Source organism: Hylobates moloch, unplaced genomic scaffold, assembly GCF_009828535.3.
Source record: "Hylobates moloch isolate HMO894 unplaced genomic scaffold, HMol_V3 SCAFFOLD_17, whole genome shotgun sequence".
Classification (NCBI taxonomy): Eukaryota; Metazoa; Chordata; class Mammalia; order Primates; family Hylobatidae; genus Hylobates; species Hylobates moloch.
The window spans coordinates 51120302-51140014 of NW_026652292.1; the positions used below are offsets into that span (position 1 = coordinate 51120302).

Here is a 19713-nt window from a genome sequence, read left to right on the forward strand (position 1 = left end):
CTAGGGGCGGCGGCGCAACCACCTGACAGAGGCCCGGGCGCTCGATGCATCTTCCGCCCGCATGAGGAGGAGGTAAAGGCGGCGGCGGCTCGGCTCCCGCCCTAGGCTGCTGGAGGGAGGGGACGGAAGGGGAGACTGGAGGGGGGGGGCCGCGGGTCCGAGGCCCGGTGGGGCCGCCCGAGGGTGCCGGGAAGGCCTCGGCGGTGCCGGAGGCGCCAAGCGGCCGGGGGCCAGAGAAGCAGCTGGGGTCCCTCAGCCGAAGTTGAAGGAACAAAATGTGAAGTGCGGAGCCGCGTCAGCCGCTTCCTGGCGTGGGGCTGAGGGTGGAGGGCGGCTTGTTTTCCCCTCCCGCGGGGGTGAGGGAGCGGAACAGGGGAGGGGCGGCAGCGCGGCGGGGACTACCCCGGTCCGAGGCTTGGCTGGGCAAGGGCGTTTTGTTCCCGGGAGCCGCCGCTGCGCGTGGGTCTGCTGGGTCCCTAGTTTTGCGGCCTAAGCCGAGCCCTATAGGCCTCGGGTCTGGTTTCCCGGAGGGGACTGGCCAGGCGGGAGCGGGTGCTTCCCCACCGCCGAGCCGGGATCTTGGGGTCCTTGCCGGCCTCCCAAGGCCGCCAAACTTCGGACCTTGGTGCTCGGGGGTGGATTTCATTGTGAAAGGCGGAATGGGAAACTCCTGGCGCTGTTAGGCGCCTCCCGCGGCCGCGGCGGCTGGTGCCGAGGAGCCCTGTGAGCCTGGGGCTGGCGGGGCCGGGGCTGGCAGGGCCGGCGGGGTTCGAGCCCTGGGAAAGAGCGGGTGGCGAGGCCGCTGCCGGGTCCCCGGCCTCTGGGGAGAAAGGGCCTTTTCCAGATTAGAGAGATTTGAAACGAAAAAAGAGGTTACAAAGTCGCCCCTTTCCTGCTGAACTTTGGTTTTCTGACCGATAGAGGCCGGTAGAGGACTGTGAACCAAAAGTTGTCCCCCAGGATGGACTTCACCGCGCAGCCCAAGCCTGCCACTGCCCTCTGTGGCGTCGTGAGTGCCGACGGGAAGATCGCTTACCCTCCGGGGGTGAAAGAGATCACCGACAAGATCACCACGGACGAGATGATCAAACGCCTGAAGGTAAGCGTTTGGATGGATTTTGATGTCTTTGGTAGGAGGCGCTTTCTCCTGTGATACTGCTACCCTGCTCAGTCTGGCCTTTAGAGTTCCAAGGTTTTTAGATCTCTTACCCCCTCTGAAAGGTACTGTTGTATCTCAGATAACATCTTTGAGTGAGTTTTGTAGGGACATAACCATTGTGGGATATTTAAAAGGAGTGTGATTTTTCAAAAACTTACTGGTTTTCAAGCATAAGAATTTGTGTGTTTTTAGAGTTTTTTTCTGGAGGTATTTAATGAGAGTACTGTTCAGAGTGGCTTGCAAACTTAGGTGTAGGCAGTAATTTGCCTAAGAAGTTTCCTATTTTCAGCTTCTGAAGGAGATTGATTAAAGCGCAAAGTCCTTTTTAAAAATTTGCATAATTTTCTATATCCAGAACCTTAAATATGTATATATTGTGGTTAAACTTTGACAGAAGGTACAGACTTTTCATAATTCAGGCTTAAAGTAAGATGATTTAAGTCTATACGTTCAAAGGAGTTTAAGAGTATTATGGCTCTTGTTATGAGGTGTCAGCTAATGTCGTTTAAGCATGGCAGTCCTAAGGTTAAGATTTTAAATTTCAACCTCATGTTGGTTAGTTTTTTTGGTTTCTGTTCCACTGACATACATTGTGGCCAGAATCTTAACAAATAAGTGATATTCTTCTTGTAGGAACAGCTTGAAGCAGTGGTTCTGAGTCAGGGCAACTTTGACCTCCAGGAGATGTTTGGCAATGCTGGAGACATTTTGGTTGTCACAATTGGTGCTAGATTGGAGTAGGGGAAGAGCAGAGGCAGAGAGTCTGGCTAGGAAACTGTAAACAGTAGTCTAGGTGAAAGACGTTGAAATCTTCAGGTAGGGCTGTGGCATTGGTAATAGTGACTAGGAAATGATTTAACAACTTTTCAGAGTTAGAATCAATCAGAAGTGGTGGGAGGTGAGGGAAGCAACATTGTTGACAATGTTTCCACCTTGGGCGACTTGGCGAAATGTATTTTGGGGAATGAGCTTGGCCTCTTGCTCTTGGAGCTCAGTAAATGTACCTAATGTTGCATTTTAATGAGTACAGTATTTAAAATATTCCTGTGGTTTAGTTTTCAGACTCTTAATTTGGTTCTGCAATTTGTTGCCTTTTTGGAAGGAATAAGACAACAGTTCCTTTCATTAAAACAAATCTGTGCGCAGCGGCGGCGGGATCTCAGCTCATTGCAACCTCCACTTCCCAGGTTCAAGCTATTCTGCCTCAGCCTCCCAAGTAGCTGGGACTACCAGCGTGCGCCACCACACCCGGCTAATTTTTTTTTTTTTTTTTTTTGAGACGGAGTCTTGCTTCGTCGCCCAGGCTGGAGTGCAGTGGCGCAATCTTGGCTCACTGCAACCTCCACCTCCCGGGTTCAAGCAATTCTGCCTCAGCCTCTCTGGTAGCTGAGATTACAGGTGCCTGCTACCATGCCCAGCTAATTTTTGTATTTTTAGTAGAGATGGGATTTCACTATGTTGGTCACTTTGGTCTCGAACTCCTGACTTCGAATGATCCGCCTGCATTGGCCTCCCAATATGCTGGGATCACAGGTGTGAGCCACTGCTCCCAGCCCTTTTCATTAAAACAAATCTTGGGCCCAGTGCGGTGGGTGGCTCAAGCCTGTAATCCCAGCACTTTGGGAGGCCGAGGCAGGCAAATCACCTGAGGTCTGGAGTTCTACTAAAAATACAAAATTAGCCGGGCATGGTGGCGCATACCTGTAATCCTAGCTACTGGGAGGCTACGGCAGGAGAATCGCTTGAACCTGGGAGGTGGAAGTTTCGGTGAGCAGAGATCCTGTCATTGCACTCCAGCCTGGGCAACAAGAGTGAAACTCCATCTCAAAAAAGTAAAATAAAAAACATAAAGCAAATCTTGATACTAAAGATTATACATGAAGCCGGGCGCGGTGGCTCAAGCCTGTAATCCCAGCACTTTGGGAGGCTGAGGCGGGCGGATCACGAGGTCAGGAGATCGAGACCATCCTGGCTAACACGGTGAAACCCCGTCTCTACTAAAAACAAAAAATTAGCCGGGCGTGTTGGCGGGCGCCTGTATTCCCAGCTACTCAGGAGGCTGAGGCAGGAGAATGGCGTGAACCCAGGAGGTGGAGGTTGCGGTGAGCCGAGATCGCGCCACTGCACTCCAGCCTGGGGGACAGAGAAAGACTCTGTCTCAAAAAAAAAAAAAAAAAAAAAAAGATTATACATGAATTGAGGTGCTTGATTGATGCTTCTAAAAGTTATACTTTTTTTTTTTTTTTTTTTTTGAGACGGAGTCTCACTCTATCGCCCAGGCTGGAGTGCAGTGGTGCAGCTCTCGGCTCACCGCAGCTCCGCCCGGGTTCACGCCATTCTCCTGCCTCAGCCTCCGAGTAGCTGGGACTACAGGCGCCCGCCACCACGCCCGGCTAATTTTTTATATTTTTAGTAGAGACGGGGTTTCACCGTGGTCTCGATCTCCTGACCTCGTGATCCGCCCACCTCAGCCTCCCAAAGTGCTGGGATTACAAGCGTGAGCCACCACGCCCGGCCAGTTATACTGTTTTGAGAGTGAGAATTATGAAATATAAAACTGTTAAACAATTTATGGATCTTTAATATTTACTAAGTTTTCAAATTAAGAATATTGAAACCTTGAATTCTAATGTTGGGTAATTTGGTTAAAAAATGGAAAGTTGATGTGTTAGCAACACGCTCTGTTGACACGACTCGTGGAACCTGTGAAGAAGCTGGTCTCATAGTACTAAGTGGTGGTCTAGGGCAGCTGGGCGGATAGCACCAGGCATATTGGAATGGATGAGGTCTGGCACCCTGAGCAGTCCAGCGAGGACTTGGTCTCAGTAGAGCAGTTTGGCTAGAAGGAGAGTATGCAGCACGGTTCTTTTTAGTTTTTTGCTTTTTTTTTTTTTTTTTTTTTTTGAGACAGTCTCGCTCTGTCGCCTAGGCTGGAGTGCAGTGGTGCGATCTCGGCTCACTGCAAGCTTCGCCTACCGGGTTCACGCCATTCTCCTGCCTCAGCCTCCCGAGTAGCTGGGACCACAGGTGCCCGCCATCACGCCCGGCTAATTTTTGGTATTTTTTTAGTAGAGACAGGGTTTCACCGTGTTAGCCAGGATGGTCTCGATCTCCTGACCTCGTGATCTGCTCCTCTTGGCCTCCCAAAGTGCTGGGATTACAGGTGTGAGCCACCGCGCCCGGCCTTGCAGCACGGTTCTGAGTCTGTGGAATAGCTGCCATGCAGTAACCTGAAGGAGGTGCTGGCTGGTAGGGGTTGATCATGGTTGGGCACAGCTCGTACACTTGCCGTTCTCTGCATATGCTGGTTAGTGAAGTGAGCCTGGCACTCTTCTTTGCGCTGAGCTAAAGCTACATACAATGGTTTTGTGGCCACAGTTCTACCGTTCATTTCTGTAACTTCTTTAGTGGCTTCTTCCGGGAAGGAGAAACATACAAAACCAAACCCTTTGCTGCGACCACTCTCCATCATAGCCTTTGCACTAGTGATTGTACCAGATGGAGAAAACTCTTTCTGGAGACGTTCATCATCATCAATACTATCATCAAGATTTTTCACGTAAATATTAACACCCTGGTATCTGCTGCAGCTACTCCAGCTGTCTACGCTGTTCCACAGTATAAATATGCTGCGGGAGTTCTCAATCCTCAGCAACATCTTAATGCACAGCCACAAGTTACAATGCAACAGCCTGCTGTTCATGTACAAGGTCAGGAACCTTTGACTGCTTCCATGTTGGCATCTGCCCCTCAAGAGCAAAAGCAAATGTTCATAAGCTCGGGTGTCCAGAGTCACTCCGTTCTAAGGTTGATGAAGCTAGCTATATTACAAGCCCACCAAGCTAAAGAGGCTACCCAGAAAGCAGTTAACAGTGCCATTGGTGTTCCTACTGTATAAAATTGATCAGGGACCACGAAAAGAAACTTGTGTTTCACCAAAGAAAAATATCTAAACACCGAAAAACTTACATATTGAATAAAAGTTGCAAAATATAAAATAAATTTAAAAAGGAAAGGAAACTTTGAACATTATGTACCAAGCAAATGCCAGATCTAGCAAACATAATATTAGTCCTAGATTACTTATTGATTTAAAAACAAACAACAACAAAAAACCCACCAAAAAATAATAAAATATAAAAACAAATTAATGTTTTATAGATCCTGGGAAAAATAATTTTCAGCAAAGTACAAAAATTTAAAGCATTCCTTTGTTTAATTTTGTAATTCTTTACTGTGGAATAGCTCAAAATATCAGTTCTGTTTTAAGTAACAGAATTGATAACTGAGCAAGGAAACATAATTTGGATTATAAAATTCTTTCTTTAATAAAAAGTTCCTTAAACAGTGAAAAAAAAAAAAAAAAGTTGTGGTTGGGTGCAGGGGCTCATGCCTGTAATCCCAGCACTTTGAGGGCCGATGCAAGAGGATCATTTGAGCCCAGGAGGTTCAGACCTGGGCAACATAGACCCTGTCTCAATTTTATTTTTATTTATTTATTTATTTATTTATTATTTTGAGACGGAGTCTTGCCCTGTCGCCCAGGCTGGAATGCAGTGGTGCGATCTTGGCTCACTGCAAACTCCACATCCTGGGTTCAAGCGATTCTCCTGCCCCAGCCTCCCAAGTAGCTGGGATTACAGGCGTGCGTCACTATGCCCAGCTGATTTTTGTATTTTTAGTAGAGACTGGGTTTCACTATGTTGGTCAGGCTGGGCTCAAACTCTTGACCTCGTGATCCGCCCACCTCGGCCTCCGAAAGTGCTGGGGTTACAGGTGTGAGCCACTGCACCCAGCTGACCCTGTCTCAATATTATGTTTTTAAGGTGTGGTGGGGAAGTTATGACTACTTACATACATTTTCTGTTTGAAAATAGATTATCAGAAGTACTGTTAACTATAAATGGACATACAATCCAGTGGAGAATGAGCATCGAGTTAGATTATCCATTTGTTATGAGTTCTTTTGGAAGTTAAAATCGACGTTCATATCAACCAACTTCAATGTCCTACTGCCAAAATTTTGTTTTTCTGAAAAATTCTTTTGATTTTGTATTTCTTCTGCCTTCCTATTTTGACTTTGTACTTACTAGGGATCCTTCTTTAAAGTATTATGTCTCATTGGAAATGTAGATTTTTAACAATACTTAAGTATTTTTGAAATTTTGTTTTTTTATTAGAACCTTAGTTATTGGTAATTTTATAAATTCAGGAGTTTATTATTATTGTAACATAGCAACAGTGTTGAAATGCTATACAAATACAAAGAGAGCTTAAGCCTGGACGCAGGGGCTCATGCTTGTAATCCTAGCCATTTGGGAGGCCAAGGCAGGTGGATCGCTTGAGCTCAGGAGTTCGAGACCAGCCTGGCCAACATGGTGAAACCCCATCTCTACTAAAAATACAAAAATTATCCAGGTGTGGTGGCACACCTCTGTAATCTCAGCTACTCCTGTGGCTGAGGCATGAGAATCACTTAAACCCAGGAGGCAGAGGTTGCAGAGAGCCATTATCATGCCACTGCACTATAGCCTGGGTGACAGAGCGGAGTGAGACTCTGTCTCATTAAAAAAGACCTTAAAGGCAGGCCCAGTGCGGTGGCTCACGCCTGTAATCTCAACACTTTGGGAGGCCGAGGCAGGCGGATCACAAGGTCAGCAGATCAAGACCATCCTGGCTAACACAGCTGAAACCCCATCTCTACTAAAAATACAAAAAAATTATCTAGGTGTGGTGGCGGAGCCTGTAGTCCCAGCTGCTTGGCAGGCTGAGGCAGAATTGCATGAACTCAGGAGGTGGAGCTTGCAGTAAGCCAAGATTGTGCCACTGCACTCCAGCCTGGGCGACAGAGCGAGACTCTGTCTCAAAAACAGAAAAACAAACAAACAAAAAAACATCTTAAAGGCAAGTACAATCTCGGTCAAAGGACCAGCGGTGTTTGGTCTTGTTCTCATCAGTTTTCTTTTTTTTTTTTTTTTTTTTTTTTTTTTTTTTTTTTTTTTTTTTTTTGAGACAGAGTCTCGCACTGTCACCCGGGTTGGAGTGCAGTGGCGTCATCTTGGCTCACTGCAAGCTCCGCCTCCTGGGTTCACGCCATTCTCCTGCCTCAGCCTCCCGAGTAGCTGAGACTACAGGCGCCTGCCACCACTCCCAGCTAGTTTTTTGTGTTTTTAGTAGAGACGGGGTTTCACCATGTTAGCCAGGATGGTCTCGATCGCCTGACCTTGTGATCCGCCCGCCTCGGCCTCCCGAAGTGCTGGGATGACAGGCGTGAGCCACGGCGCCCAGCTCATCAGTTTTTAAGAATGGAACAAGGCTGGGTGTGGTGGCTCATGCCTGTCATCCCAGCACTTTAGGAGGTCAAGGCGGGAGGAACGTTTGAGCCCAGGAATTTGAGATAGGCCTGGGCAACATGACAAAAACCTGTCTCTACAAAAAATGCAAATATGGTCATAGCTACTCAGGAGGGTGAGGTGGGAGGATCACTGGAGCCCAGGAAGGTCAGGGCTGCAGTGAACCGTGATCCTACCACTGCACTCCAGCCTGGGTGACCGAGTGAGACCCTGTCTCAAAAAAAAAAAAACAAAAAAAAGGAACAAGCAGTTTTATAGTGGAACCATAATTTTAGAATTAGAAGGATCTTAAAGGAAATTCTGGAACAACCTCTTACTTCACAGATAATGAAAGTTAGGCCAAAATATCCAAGTAACCTTTACCAAAATCAGTCACAGGGCAGTTTAGTGGCAGAGATGGGGCAATAATGCCATATTTACTTTGGTTGTTATATAGTTGCTTTCTTCTAAGGAATCTAAACTAAGTAGAACTAAAAAGGTGTGATTTTTATCATGTAGTTGAAGACATTACAGTGAAATGTGAAGCGAATGAGAGTTAGTTTGGTCTTTTGTAGGGAGAAAAAGGACAGCTTTTTTTTTAAGCATTTGAGAGAAACTATTGTGAAGCTTTGAAGCTTCGTTGACAATAATTCTTTTTTTTTTTTTTTTGAGGCGGAGTCTCGCTCTGTCGCCCAGGCTGGAGTGCAGTGGCACGATCTCGGCTCACTGCAAGCTCCACCTCCCGAGTTCACGCCATTCTCCTACCTCAGCCTCCCAAGTAGCTGGGACTACAGGCACCCGCCACCACGCCCGGCTAATTATTTGTATTTTTTAGTGGAGACGGTGTTTCACCATGTTAGCCAGGACGGTCTCGATCTCCTGACCTTGTGATCCGCCTGCCTCGGCTTCCCAAAGTGCTGGGATTACAGGCATGAGCCACTGCACCTGGCCGACAATAATTCTTAGAGTATGTCTTTGAAAGAGCTAAGATATGCTTTCGTATACTAGAGCTTTTCATTCCTGTTTCCAGGGCATTATTTTACCTATTTTTGTTACGTCAGGCCACACTGGTCTTTGGTTGGTTCCCTGAACGTGCCATGTTTATTTCTGTCTAGACAGGTTCCTCACATTAAATAGCCCATATGTTCATTTGTCACTCATTTGTTACTTCTTTTTTTTTTTTTTTTTTTTGAGACGGAGTCTCGCTCTGTCGCCCAGGCTGGAGTGCAGTGGCGCAATCTCAGCTCACTGCAAGCTCTGCCTCCCGGGTTCACGCCATTCTCCTGCCTCAGCCTCTCCGAGTGGCTGGGACTACAGGCGCCCGCCACCACGCCCGGCTAATTTTTTGTATTTTTAGTAGAGACGGGGTTTCACCTGGTCTTGATCTCCATTTGTTACTTCTTAAGGGAAGCCTTTAAGATTCTACATTACTGGCTGGGTGCGGTGGCTCACGCCTGTAATCTCAGCACTTTAGGAGGCCGAGGCGGGCGGATCACGAGGTCAAGAGTTCGAGACCAGCCTGACCAACATAGTGAAACCTCTTTTCTCGGACCCGAGATCACACCACTGCATTCCAGCCTGGGCGACAGGGTGAGACTCCATCTCAAAAAAAAAAAAAAAAATTCTACGTTACATACTCTTCAGTTCCTTCATATTACATTTATCCATACATTTATTTGGTTTGTCTCTCTAGCTTCTCTGTAAACCTTATTAATACAGATACCGTGTCTGTTTTTGATTCCTCCCAGTGCCAGGCTTAATGCCTGGCACATAATTGGGTGCTGAACAAATATTTGTTAAGTGAATGAATGTTTTGTATTAATATTGAATTAGAGAAATATTTTTATTTTTGAAAGTGAAGGATAATTTGAAAAAATTTCAAATTGCAACTAAGGACTTTCCTTTTTTTTGAGACCGAGTTTTGCTCCTGTTGCCCAGGCTGGAGTGCAATGGCGTGATCTCGGCTCACTGCAACCTCTGCTTCCTGGGTTCAAGTGATTATCCTGCCTCAGCCTCTTGAGTAGCTGGGATTATAGGTGTCCACCACTACGCCCAGCTAACTTTGTATTTTTAGTAGACACAGGGTTTTACCATGTTGGTCAGGCTGGTCTCGAACTCGTGACCTCTGGTGATCCGCCTGTCTCGACCTCCCAAAGTGCTGGGATTAGGGCATGAGCCACTCCGCCTGGCTAGGACTTTTCAAACTAAGGAGTTTGTGTCTTAGAGATGGTAACATAGGTACACAGTACTTAGAATTTTGGAGTCAACAGGTAGTTTAGAGGTTATGTATTTCTGTTCTAATTTTTCAGGTGAAGAAACTGACCATTTGAGAGGTTGTGAACAACCCTAGTCACCTAAAGCCGAAAAGTGTCATTAACTTCTGCCACTTAGATAATATGTTACAATTATATATTAATTGACAAATTTTAAAACCATACTAAAGTTAGCTATGTGGAAGGACAGCCAATAGTTTAGTATCATTGTTACATTAAAAATCACAAATAGCTGGCACAGTGGCTTACGCCTGTAATCCCAGCACTTTGGGATGCCGAGGTGGGCGGATCACCTGAGGTTAGGAGTTCAAGACCAGCCTGACCAACATGGAGAAACCCCGTCTCTACTAAAAATACAAAATTAGCTGGGTGTGGTGGCACATGCCTGTAATCCCAGCTACTCAGGAGGCTGAGGCAGTAGAATCGCTTGAACCTGGGAGGCGGAGGTTGCAGTGAGCCAAGATCGCGCCACTGCACCAGCCTAGGGGACAGGGTGAGACTCTGTCACAAGAAAAAAAAAGAAAAAGCATACACTGAGCAAGTGAATTTTTAAAAAATTCATATTATAGGCCGGGCACAGTGGCTCATGCCTGTAATCCCAGCACTTTGGGAGGCTGAGGTGGGTGAATCACCTCAGGTCGGGAGTTCGAGACCAGCCTGACCAACATGGAGAAACCCCATCTCTACTAAAAATATAAAATTAGCTGGGTGTGGTGGTGCATGCCTGTAATCTCAGCTACTCAGGAGGCTGAGGCAGGAGAATCGCTTGAACCCAGGAGGTGGAGGTTGCGGTGAGCCGACATGGTGCCATTGCACTCCAGCCTGGGCAACAAGAGTGAAACTCCATCTCAAAAAAAAAAAAAAAATCATATTATAATTAAGTAATCTTTTTTTTTTTTTTTTTTTGAGACGGAGTCTTGCTCTGTCGCCCAGGCTGGAGTGCAGTGGCGCAATCTCGGCTCACTGTAAGCTCCGCCTCCCGGGTTCACGCCATTCTTCTGCCTCAGCCTCTCCGAGTAGCTGGGACTACAGGTGCCCACCACCACGCCCGGCTAATTTTTTGTATTTTTAGTAGAGACGGGGTTTCACCGTGGTCTCGATCTCCTAACCTCGTGATTCGCCCGCCTCGGCCTCCCAAAGTGCTGGGATTACAAGCGTGAGCCACCTCGCCCGGCCTATAATTAAGTAATCTAAGCACCATTGCACTCCAGCCTGGGCAACAAGAGCGAAGCTCTGTCTCAAAAAAAAAAAAAAAAAAAAGTATCACAAATAGCCATCCTCCCATATAGTTGTGGGTTCTGAAACTAATGCAGGGTTCACATCTGATAAGTGACATTTAAAATACACTTATAGGTCTGGTGTCCTGGCTTATGCCTGTATTTCCAGCACTTTGGGAGGCTGAAATGGGCAGATCACTTGAGCTCAGGAGTTTGAGACCAGCTTGGGCAATATGGCAAAACCTCGTTTACTATAAAAATTTAAAAAATAAAATACACTTATAAATAGCTGTGCAAATTCCATAAAGGGCTTAATGGAATTCAGTTAGTTATGTAGTATATCCTGTATCGTGGATTACTACGGAGCTATTTGCTACACACATACTTTGTTTCTTTCTTGCTTGCTACTTTGGAAGTAAGAGGGCCTTGATAATTATTGGTGGTTTTTTTTGTTTGTTTGTTTTTAAGATGGAGTCTCTCGGTCTGTTGCCAGGCTGGAGTGCAGTGGCGCGATCTCAGCTCAGCCTCCTGAGTAGCTGGGACTATAGGCTCCTGCCACCACACCCAGCTAGTTTTTGTATTTTTAGTAGAGATGGGGTTTCACCATGTTGGCCAGGCTGGTCTCAAACTGCTGACCTCATGATCTGCCCGCCTCGGCCTCCCACAGTTCTGGGATTACAGGAGAGAGCCACTGTGCCTGGTCTTTTTATTTTTATTTTATTAATTTATTTTTTTGAGAAGGAGTCTTGCTCTGTGGCCCAGGCTGGAGTGCAATGGCGCGATCTTGGCTCACTGCAACCTCCGCCTCCTGAGTTCAAGCAGTTCGCCTGCCTCACCCTCCTGAGTAGCTGGGGTCACAGACCTGCACCACCAGGCTTGGCTAATGTGTATTTTTAGTAGAGACGGGGTTTCGCCATGTTGGTCAGGCTGGTCTCGAACCCCTGACCTCATGATCCGCCCGCCTCGGTTTCCCAAAGTGTTGGGATTACAGGCATAAGCCACCGCACCAGGCATTTCTTGATTTTTAAATGGAGGGATGGATAGAGCGAAATTTGTTTCTTTTTCCTTTTTCTTTTTTTTTTTTTTGAGATGGAATCTCGCTCTGTCGCCCAGGCTAGAGTACAGTGGCAAGATCTCGGCTCACTGCAACCTCTGCCTCCCGGGTTCAAGCAATTCTCCTGCTTCAGCCTCCTGAGTAGCTGGGATTACAGGTGCATGCCACCACACTCAGCTAATTTTTTATATTTTGGTAGAGACGGAGTTTCATCATGTTGGCCAGGCTGGTCTCGAGCTCCTGACCTCAAGTGATCCACCCGCCTCGGCCTCCCAAAGCGCTGGGATTATAGGCGTGAGCCACCGCACCCAGCCTGAAATTTTTTTTTTCTTTATTTTTTGAAACGGAATTTCACTCTTGTTTCCCAGGCTGGAGTGCAGTGGCGCAATCTCAGCTCACTGCAACCTCCACCTCCCAGGTTCAAGTAATTCTCCTGCCTCAGCCTCCCGAGTAACTGGGAGTAACTGGGAGTAATTTTTTGTATTTTTAGTAGAGACGGGGTTTCACCATGTTGGCCAGGCTGGTCTCGAACTCCTGACCTCAAGTGATCCATCCATCTTGGCCTCCCAAAGCACTGAGATTACCGGCATGAGCCACCGTGCCCGGCCTGAAATTTGTTTCTTATATTCCTCTCTTAACTATCTGATCTCAGAGAGCAGTGCTCCAGACATTAATACAGCTACCCTGGTCTGCTATATTATTTTGTCACAGAAATAAAAATACCTACTATCTTTTTTTTTTTTTTTTTTTTTTTGAGACGGAGTCTCCCTCTGTCACCCAGGCTGGAGTGCAGTGGCGCGATCTTGGCTCACTGCAAGCTCCGCCTCCCAGGTTCACGCCATTCTCCTGCCTCAGCCTCTGGAGTAGCTGGGACTACAGGTGCCCGCCACGGCACCCGGCTAATTATTTGTATTTTTAGTAGAGACGGCGTTTCACCATGGTCTCGATCACCTGACCTCGTGATCCGCCCGTCTCGGCCTCCCAAAGTGCTGGGATTACAGGCGTGAGCCACCGCGCCCAGCCAATACCTACTATCTTGATGTTAAGAATTCAAAAAATTAAATAGGGTTTTGTGAAAGTGTCCCCATTTTTTCCCACCAGGTGTGTTTTCCTTATATTTTCTCTAATCTTTCTTCCTGTATCAACCATTCTCATCTGGCCTATTTGATGGTTTAGTAGGAATCAGGATATGGTGGAATTGATTTTAATGTAGGGCATCCCCTTTCCTCACAAACCTTATTAGAGGTGATGAATAGATTAAGGGCAGGAAAGCCATAATTCTTTCCCTTTGCTTTCCTCCAGGAGGACCCCAGAAATACTGGTTTGGTTGTAATTATTTTTAACTTCCATGAATGATTTTTATTTATCCCTCATTGCCACACAGTGTGATAATTTTGCATGTAATTAAGTATATAATTTTAACTCTAAATTCTGTTCATATGTTTTAATATTTGTATTGCAGGAGATTCTGCTCAGAACATTAAAAATTAAATGGGGAGGCAAGATTTCTTAAAATCACGTCCTAAAATAATAGCCAATGTACATTTGTGAAGGGAGGCTTAGTGCAGTATAGTTCTTATTTCAGACTTCTATTTGTGTAGAACTGTTCTGGTTATCTGTTGCTGTGTAACAAACTTTTTAGAAGATATTTTAAAATTTTCATTGTGGTAAAATATACGTAACATAAAATTTATCACTTTAATCATTTTTAAGTGTACAGTTCTTTGGCATTAGGTACGTTCACATTGTTGTGAAACCATCACCACCATTCATCTCCAGAATTTTTCATCTTCCCCAACTGGAACTCTACCCATTAAACTCTAACTCCTCATTTTTCCCTTCCCCAGCTCCTGGCAACAACCACTCTGCTTTTTATCTAGATGACTTTGACTTACTCTCCACTTGATCTTAGCCAAAAGGCCCAGAAGCGATTACCTTACTCTCAAGTAACTGAAATCATACAGTATTTGTCGTTTTGTGATTGGCTTATTTCACTTAGCATATACCTTTAAGGTTCATCCCTATTATAGCATGTTATTACTTCCTTCCCTTTTAAAGCTGAATAATATTCCATCGTATGTATATACCACATTTTGTTTCTCTGTCAGTGAACACTTGAATTGTTTACACTTTTTAGCTATTGTGAGCAACTTTTCTTATTATCTCACAGTTTTGTGGATCAGGAATTCAGGCAGGGTTTGGCTTGCGTCTGCTACACATGGCTACTGGGCTCACTCATTGGTATTCAACTAATGACTAGATTGGTCTAGATGATCCACAGTGGCTTTACTTAAACGCCTCCCAAGTAGATGGGATTACAGGCTCGCATCACCACACCTGGCTAATTTTTGTATTTTTAGTAGAGACAGGGTTTCACCATGTTGGCCAGGATGGTCTCAACCTCCTGACCTTGTGATCCGCTCACCTCGGCCTCCCAAAGTGCTAGGTTTACAGGCATGATCCATTGCGCCCAACCTGCCTACTTTTAATTTGCAGTCAAATAAGCTAATTAATGTTTTCCAATGAAGCCAACTTATTGCTTCCTGGCAACAAGAGTAGTTCTGTGTGAGAACAATTAAACATAAGTGTCATGTTGAGGTTCAGTGGAGTAAGAACTCTAGATTTCCTTAAAAACTCAGAAAGAGGCCGGGCACAGTGGCTTAACGCCTGTAATCCCAGCACTTTGGGAAGCCGAGGTGGGCAGATCACAAGGTCAGGAAATCAAGACTATCCTGGCTAACACAGTGAAACCCCGTCTCTACTAAAAATGCAAAAATTAGCCAAGCGTGGCGGCGTGTGCCTGTAGTCCCAGCTGCTGGGCAGGCTGAGGCAGGAGAATGCTGTGAACCCGGGAGGTGGAGCTTGCAGTGAGCCGAGACTGCGCCACTGCACTCCAGCCTGGGCAACAGAGCAAGACTCTGTCTCAAAAAAAAAAAAAAAACTCAGAAAGAATTGAGTGATCTTTTTAGTTTGGAGAAATGAGGGTAGGAAGGGATGGGGATAGAATTTGAAAAACAGAAATAATGTTTAAAGCTTCAAGCCTCACTTAGGTCTTAATTGAAGATCTTGAATTAAATAGAAATTAGGTTAAGGCTTATTAAAAACCGTATATGAAGTAAGTAACATTGACATGTATGAAGGCCAATACCATGATTTATATATCTTGTGTCAGAAATCTATATAATGCTCACAGTAAGAGAACAGGTTTAAGGACATTAATGAATTTTATTTCTGTTGGCTTTTATTTTCACAGTTAATTGTTAAACAATTTGGCTGAGGTTATTGGCACATTAAAATATTTCCACATGGCTGGGTGTGGTGCCACATGCCTGTTATTCCAGCACTTTGGAAGGCCAAGGCAAGAGGATCACTTGAGCTCTGTAGTTCCAGACCAGCTTGGGCAGAATAGTGAGACCCGGACTCTATTAAAAAGGAAAGATGGCCAGGCACAGTGGCTTATACCTGTAATCTCAGCATCTTGGGAGGCCAAGGTGGGCTGACCACCAGAGGTCAGGTGTTCGAGACCAGCCTGGCCAACATGGCGAAACCCCGTCTCTACCAAAAATACAAAAAAAATTAGCGGGCATGGTGGCGGGCGCCTCCCAGCTACTGGGGAGGCTGAGTGAGCCGAGATGGCGCCACTACACTTCAGCCTGGGTGACACAGCAAGACTCCATCTCAAAAAAAATAAATAAATAAAAATAAAAGGAAAGAAAAGATTTCTTGAATTCCCTGGTGCAGAAAGATAAAATTAATGGAGTGAGTGGAGTTTTTACAATATATGAAATCCAAGATTATACTTTTCAGGGATCAATTCTATAGTTTGTTACAGTATATGAAATCGTGATAGTTTTTATTTGCTGAAGACAACAGATCAAGAAAGTTCCAGCTAGGTGTCGTGGCTCATGCCTGTAATCACAGCACTTTGGGAGAGCGAGGTGGGAGGATTGCTTGAGGCCAGGAGTTCAAGGCCAGCGAGACCCCCACCTCTACAAAAAATAAAAAATTAGACCAGGTGTGGTGGCTCACGCCTGTACTGCCAGCACTTTGGGAGGCTGAGGCAGGTGGATCACAAGGTCAAGAGCTCAAGACCATCCTGGCCATGATGGTGAAACCCTGTCTCTACTAAAAATACAAAAATAAGCTGGGCGTGGTGGCGTGTGCCTGTAGTCCCAGGTACTCAGAAGGCTGAGGCAGGAGAATAGCGTGAACCCGGGAGGTGTAGGTTGCAGTGAGCCGAGATCACGCCACTGCACTCCAGCCTGGGCGACAGAGTGAGACTCCATTTAAAAAAAAAAAAAAATTCGCTTTGTGTGGTGGCAGATGCCTGTAGTCCCAGCTACTTGGGAGGCTGAGGTGGGAGTATCACCTGAGCAGTGAGCTAGGATTGCACCATTGCACTCTAGCCTGTGTGACAGAGCAAGACCATGTCTCTTAAAAAAATAAAAAATGTTCAAGATAACTGTTGCAATAGAAAGTTGAACATAAGCATAATGAAGAAATTTTCTGAATTTCTTTCCCTTGCTGTTGGCATTCGGTCTTTGACATTAATTCATAGCTTCCTAACTAGCTTGCTTCTACACAGTTACAATTGTGCCTAGACCCAGAATCCCTCAGCCTTTGGAACTTTTACACGGATCATTGTTTTTGTGTATTATGTGATATTTTAAAAGTTGATAACTTCCATAATATATGTGTTTTTTTGTTTTTGTTGTTTTTGTTTTGTTTTTTTTGAGACAGAGTCTCACCCTGTCACCCAGGCTGGAGTGCAGTGGTACAATTTCGGCTCACTGCAACCTTCGCCTCCTGGGTTCAAGCAATTCTCTTGTCTTAGCCTCCCAAGTACCTGGGATTACAGGTGCGTGCCACCACGCCCAGCTACTTTTTGTGGTTTTCTTGTTTGTTTTTTTGAGACGAAGTCTCACTCTGTTGCCCAGGCTGGAGTGCGGTGGCGCGATCTCAGCTCACTGCAACCTCCACCTCCCAGGTTCAAGCGATTCTCCTGCCTCAGCCTCCCAAGTAGGTGGGACTACTGGTACGCACCACCATGCCCAGCTAATTTTTGTATTTTTAGTAGAGATGGCGGGGTTTCACCATGTTGGCCAGGCTGGTCTTGAACTCCTGACCTCATGATCTGCTTGCCTTGCCCTCCCAAAGTGCTGGGTTTACAGGCGTGAACCACCACGCCTGGCCTAATTTTTGTATTTTCACTATAGACGGGGTTTCACCATGTTGGCCAGGCTAGTCTCGAACTCCTGCCCTGAGGAGATCCACCTACCTCAACCTCTCAAAGTGCTGGGATTACAGGTGTGAACCACCATGCCTGGCCTTATGTGTTGTTTTTCTGTTACAAAATTAATGCCTGGCTGGGTGTGATCATACCTGTGATCCCAGCACTTTGAGAGACCAAGGCAGACGGATCACTTGAGCTTGGGAGTTTGCTACCAGCTTTGGCAACATGGTACTAAAAATACAAAAAATTAGCTGGGTGTGGTGGTGTGCACCTGTAGTCCCAGCTACTCAGGAGGCCAAGTTGGGAGGATCACCTGAGCCTGGGGAGGTAGAGGCTGCAGTGGTCATGATCGTGCCACTGTGCTCCAGCCTAGACGACAGTGAGATACTTGTCTCCAACAACAACAAAAAGTTTAAACATTTTTAGCTTGCAACTAGGGTATAAAATAAAAAAATAAAGAGATAAACATTTAACACTTCCTACTAAGGTAGGGGCATTGTGATTTGTGTTGGTAAAGCCAGCCCTTAAATAACAGTATTTAGTTGAGTAAGGGAAAGTGATACTGGGAATAACAGTAGAATGGATTTCCATATGAGATTATCATATTTTGAGATGATTGTAATTTACAATGTAAGTGCCAATTATGTGGTTGGATTGCATTTGTTTCTTTAGATAAAATGAAAAGATCACTAAGAATTTTGATTGTCAAGAAATTCATAGAGAAGGTGACAATTGGGCTGGGATTTGAAGTCTCAGACTTGGGTAGGCAAATGAATGGTAAAATATTCCAAGCAGATGAATGGCAGAAAGGCAGAAGTATGTTTGGTGTGTTTAAGGAAAATAAGTATGTTTGGTAGAAGTATGTTTGGTGTGTTTAAGGAAAATAAATAAGTACAGCAGGGCGCAGTGGCTCATGCCTATAATACCAGCACTTTAGGAGGCCAAGGCAGGTGGATCACTTGAGGCCAGGAGCTTGAGACCAGCCTGGCCAACATGGTGAAACCCTGTCTCTACCAAAAATACAAAAATTAGTTGGGGATGGTGACGTGCGCCTGTAATCCCAACTACTCAGGAGGCACAAGAATAGTTTGAACTCACAAGACAGAGGTTGCAGTGAGCAGAGATTGTGCCACTGCACTCCAGCCTGGGTGACAGAGTGAGACTCTGTCTCAAAGAAAAAAGAAAAGAAAAAGACAAGAAATGAGTACTACTATTTTGCTAGTGCTGAGGCAAGTTAAGGTTAGGTAAGGCTGTAAGGCTTAGGTAATTCCCTACCCGTACTTTTTTTTTTTTTTTTTTTTTGAGACGCAGTTTCGCTCTTGGGCCCAGGCTGGTGTGCAGTGGCGAGATCTCAGCTCACTGCAACCTCCACCTTCTGATTTCAAGCAATTCTCCTGGCTCAGCCTCCTGAGTAGCTGGTACTTCAGGCGCACACCAGCATGCCTGGCTAATTTTTGTAATTTTAGTAGAGACGGGGTTTCACTGTGTTGGCCAGGCTGGTCTTGAACTCCTGACTTTATGATCTGCCTGCCTTGCCCTCCCAAAGTGTTGGGCTTACAGGCGTGAGCCACCACACCCAGCCAAATTTTTGTATTTTTAGTAGAGGCGGAGTTTCACCATGTTGGCCAGGCTGGCCTCGGACTCCTGACCTCAGGAGATCCGCCTGCTTCGGCCTCCCAGTATGCTGGGATTACAGGCGTGAGCCACACCACGCCTGGCCTGTGGAGTCTTTTTTTAGCCTCATGTCCAGATCACATAGCATCTTTGTTTGAACAGGAATCCATTTCTTTTTTTATTTTTTTTTAGAGACGGAGTCTCACTCTGTTGCCCAGGCTGGAGTGCAGTGGTGCAGTCTCGGCTCACTGCAAGCTCTGCCTAGCCGGGTTCATGCCATTCTCCTGCCTCAGCCTCCCGAGTAGCTGGGACTACAGGCGCCCACCACCACGCCCGGCTGATTTTTTTGTATGTTTAGTAGAGACGGGGTTTCACCGTGTTAGCCAGGATGGTCTCGATCTCCTGATCTCGTCGTCCGCCCTCTTCGGCCTCCCAAAGTACTGGGATTACAGGTCACTGTGCCCGGCCCAGGAATCCGTTTCTAATTGATGCTGTCTGAGTAAATTTGTTAGTTGCTGAGATTATAGTCATCTGACAGTAAGTGTGAAAGCCGTGGATGAGTAAAATGTAAAGAGTGGCTAGCAACATTTTATGTACTTAGATTACTTAATTATAATACGAATTTTATTTTATTATTATTTTTTATTTTTTTATTAATTTTTTTTTTTGCACACAAAACAAACATTTTCTAAAAATACATACAAACAAAAAGATGCATATCAAACATATTAGGAAGGTTGCACATGGGAAGTTGGGGAATAGAAATGGGGGGTGGGAATTAAAATAAATGAGAGAGGGACTTTATATGGATCAGTGATAATAGCTCAATCC

At 45.6% G+C, this 19713-nt stretch overlaps 1 protein-coding gene across 3 annotated transcripts in view; it reads left to right on the forward strand.

Moving 5' to 3' along the window:
* The window catches only part of PDS5A (PDS5 cohesin associated factor A), a 170916-nt gene continuing 151203 nt past the window's right edge, over nt 1-19713 (forward strand). For 2 of the 3 annotated variants that reach the window (XM_032136154.2, XM_058429989.1), the window contains exons 1-2: nt 1-72; nt 922-1099. In XM_032136154.2, the coding sequence (XP_031992045.1) occupies nt 962-1099 (138 nt within the window). In that variant the 5' untranslated portion in view covers nt 1-72; nt 922-961. Of the gene's footprint in view, nt 73-264; nt 283-921; nt 1100-19713 lie in introns of those variants that run through there. The other variant, XM_032136155.2, reaches the window with a different exon arrangement.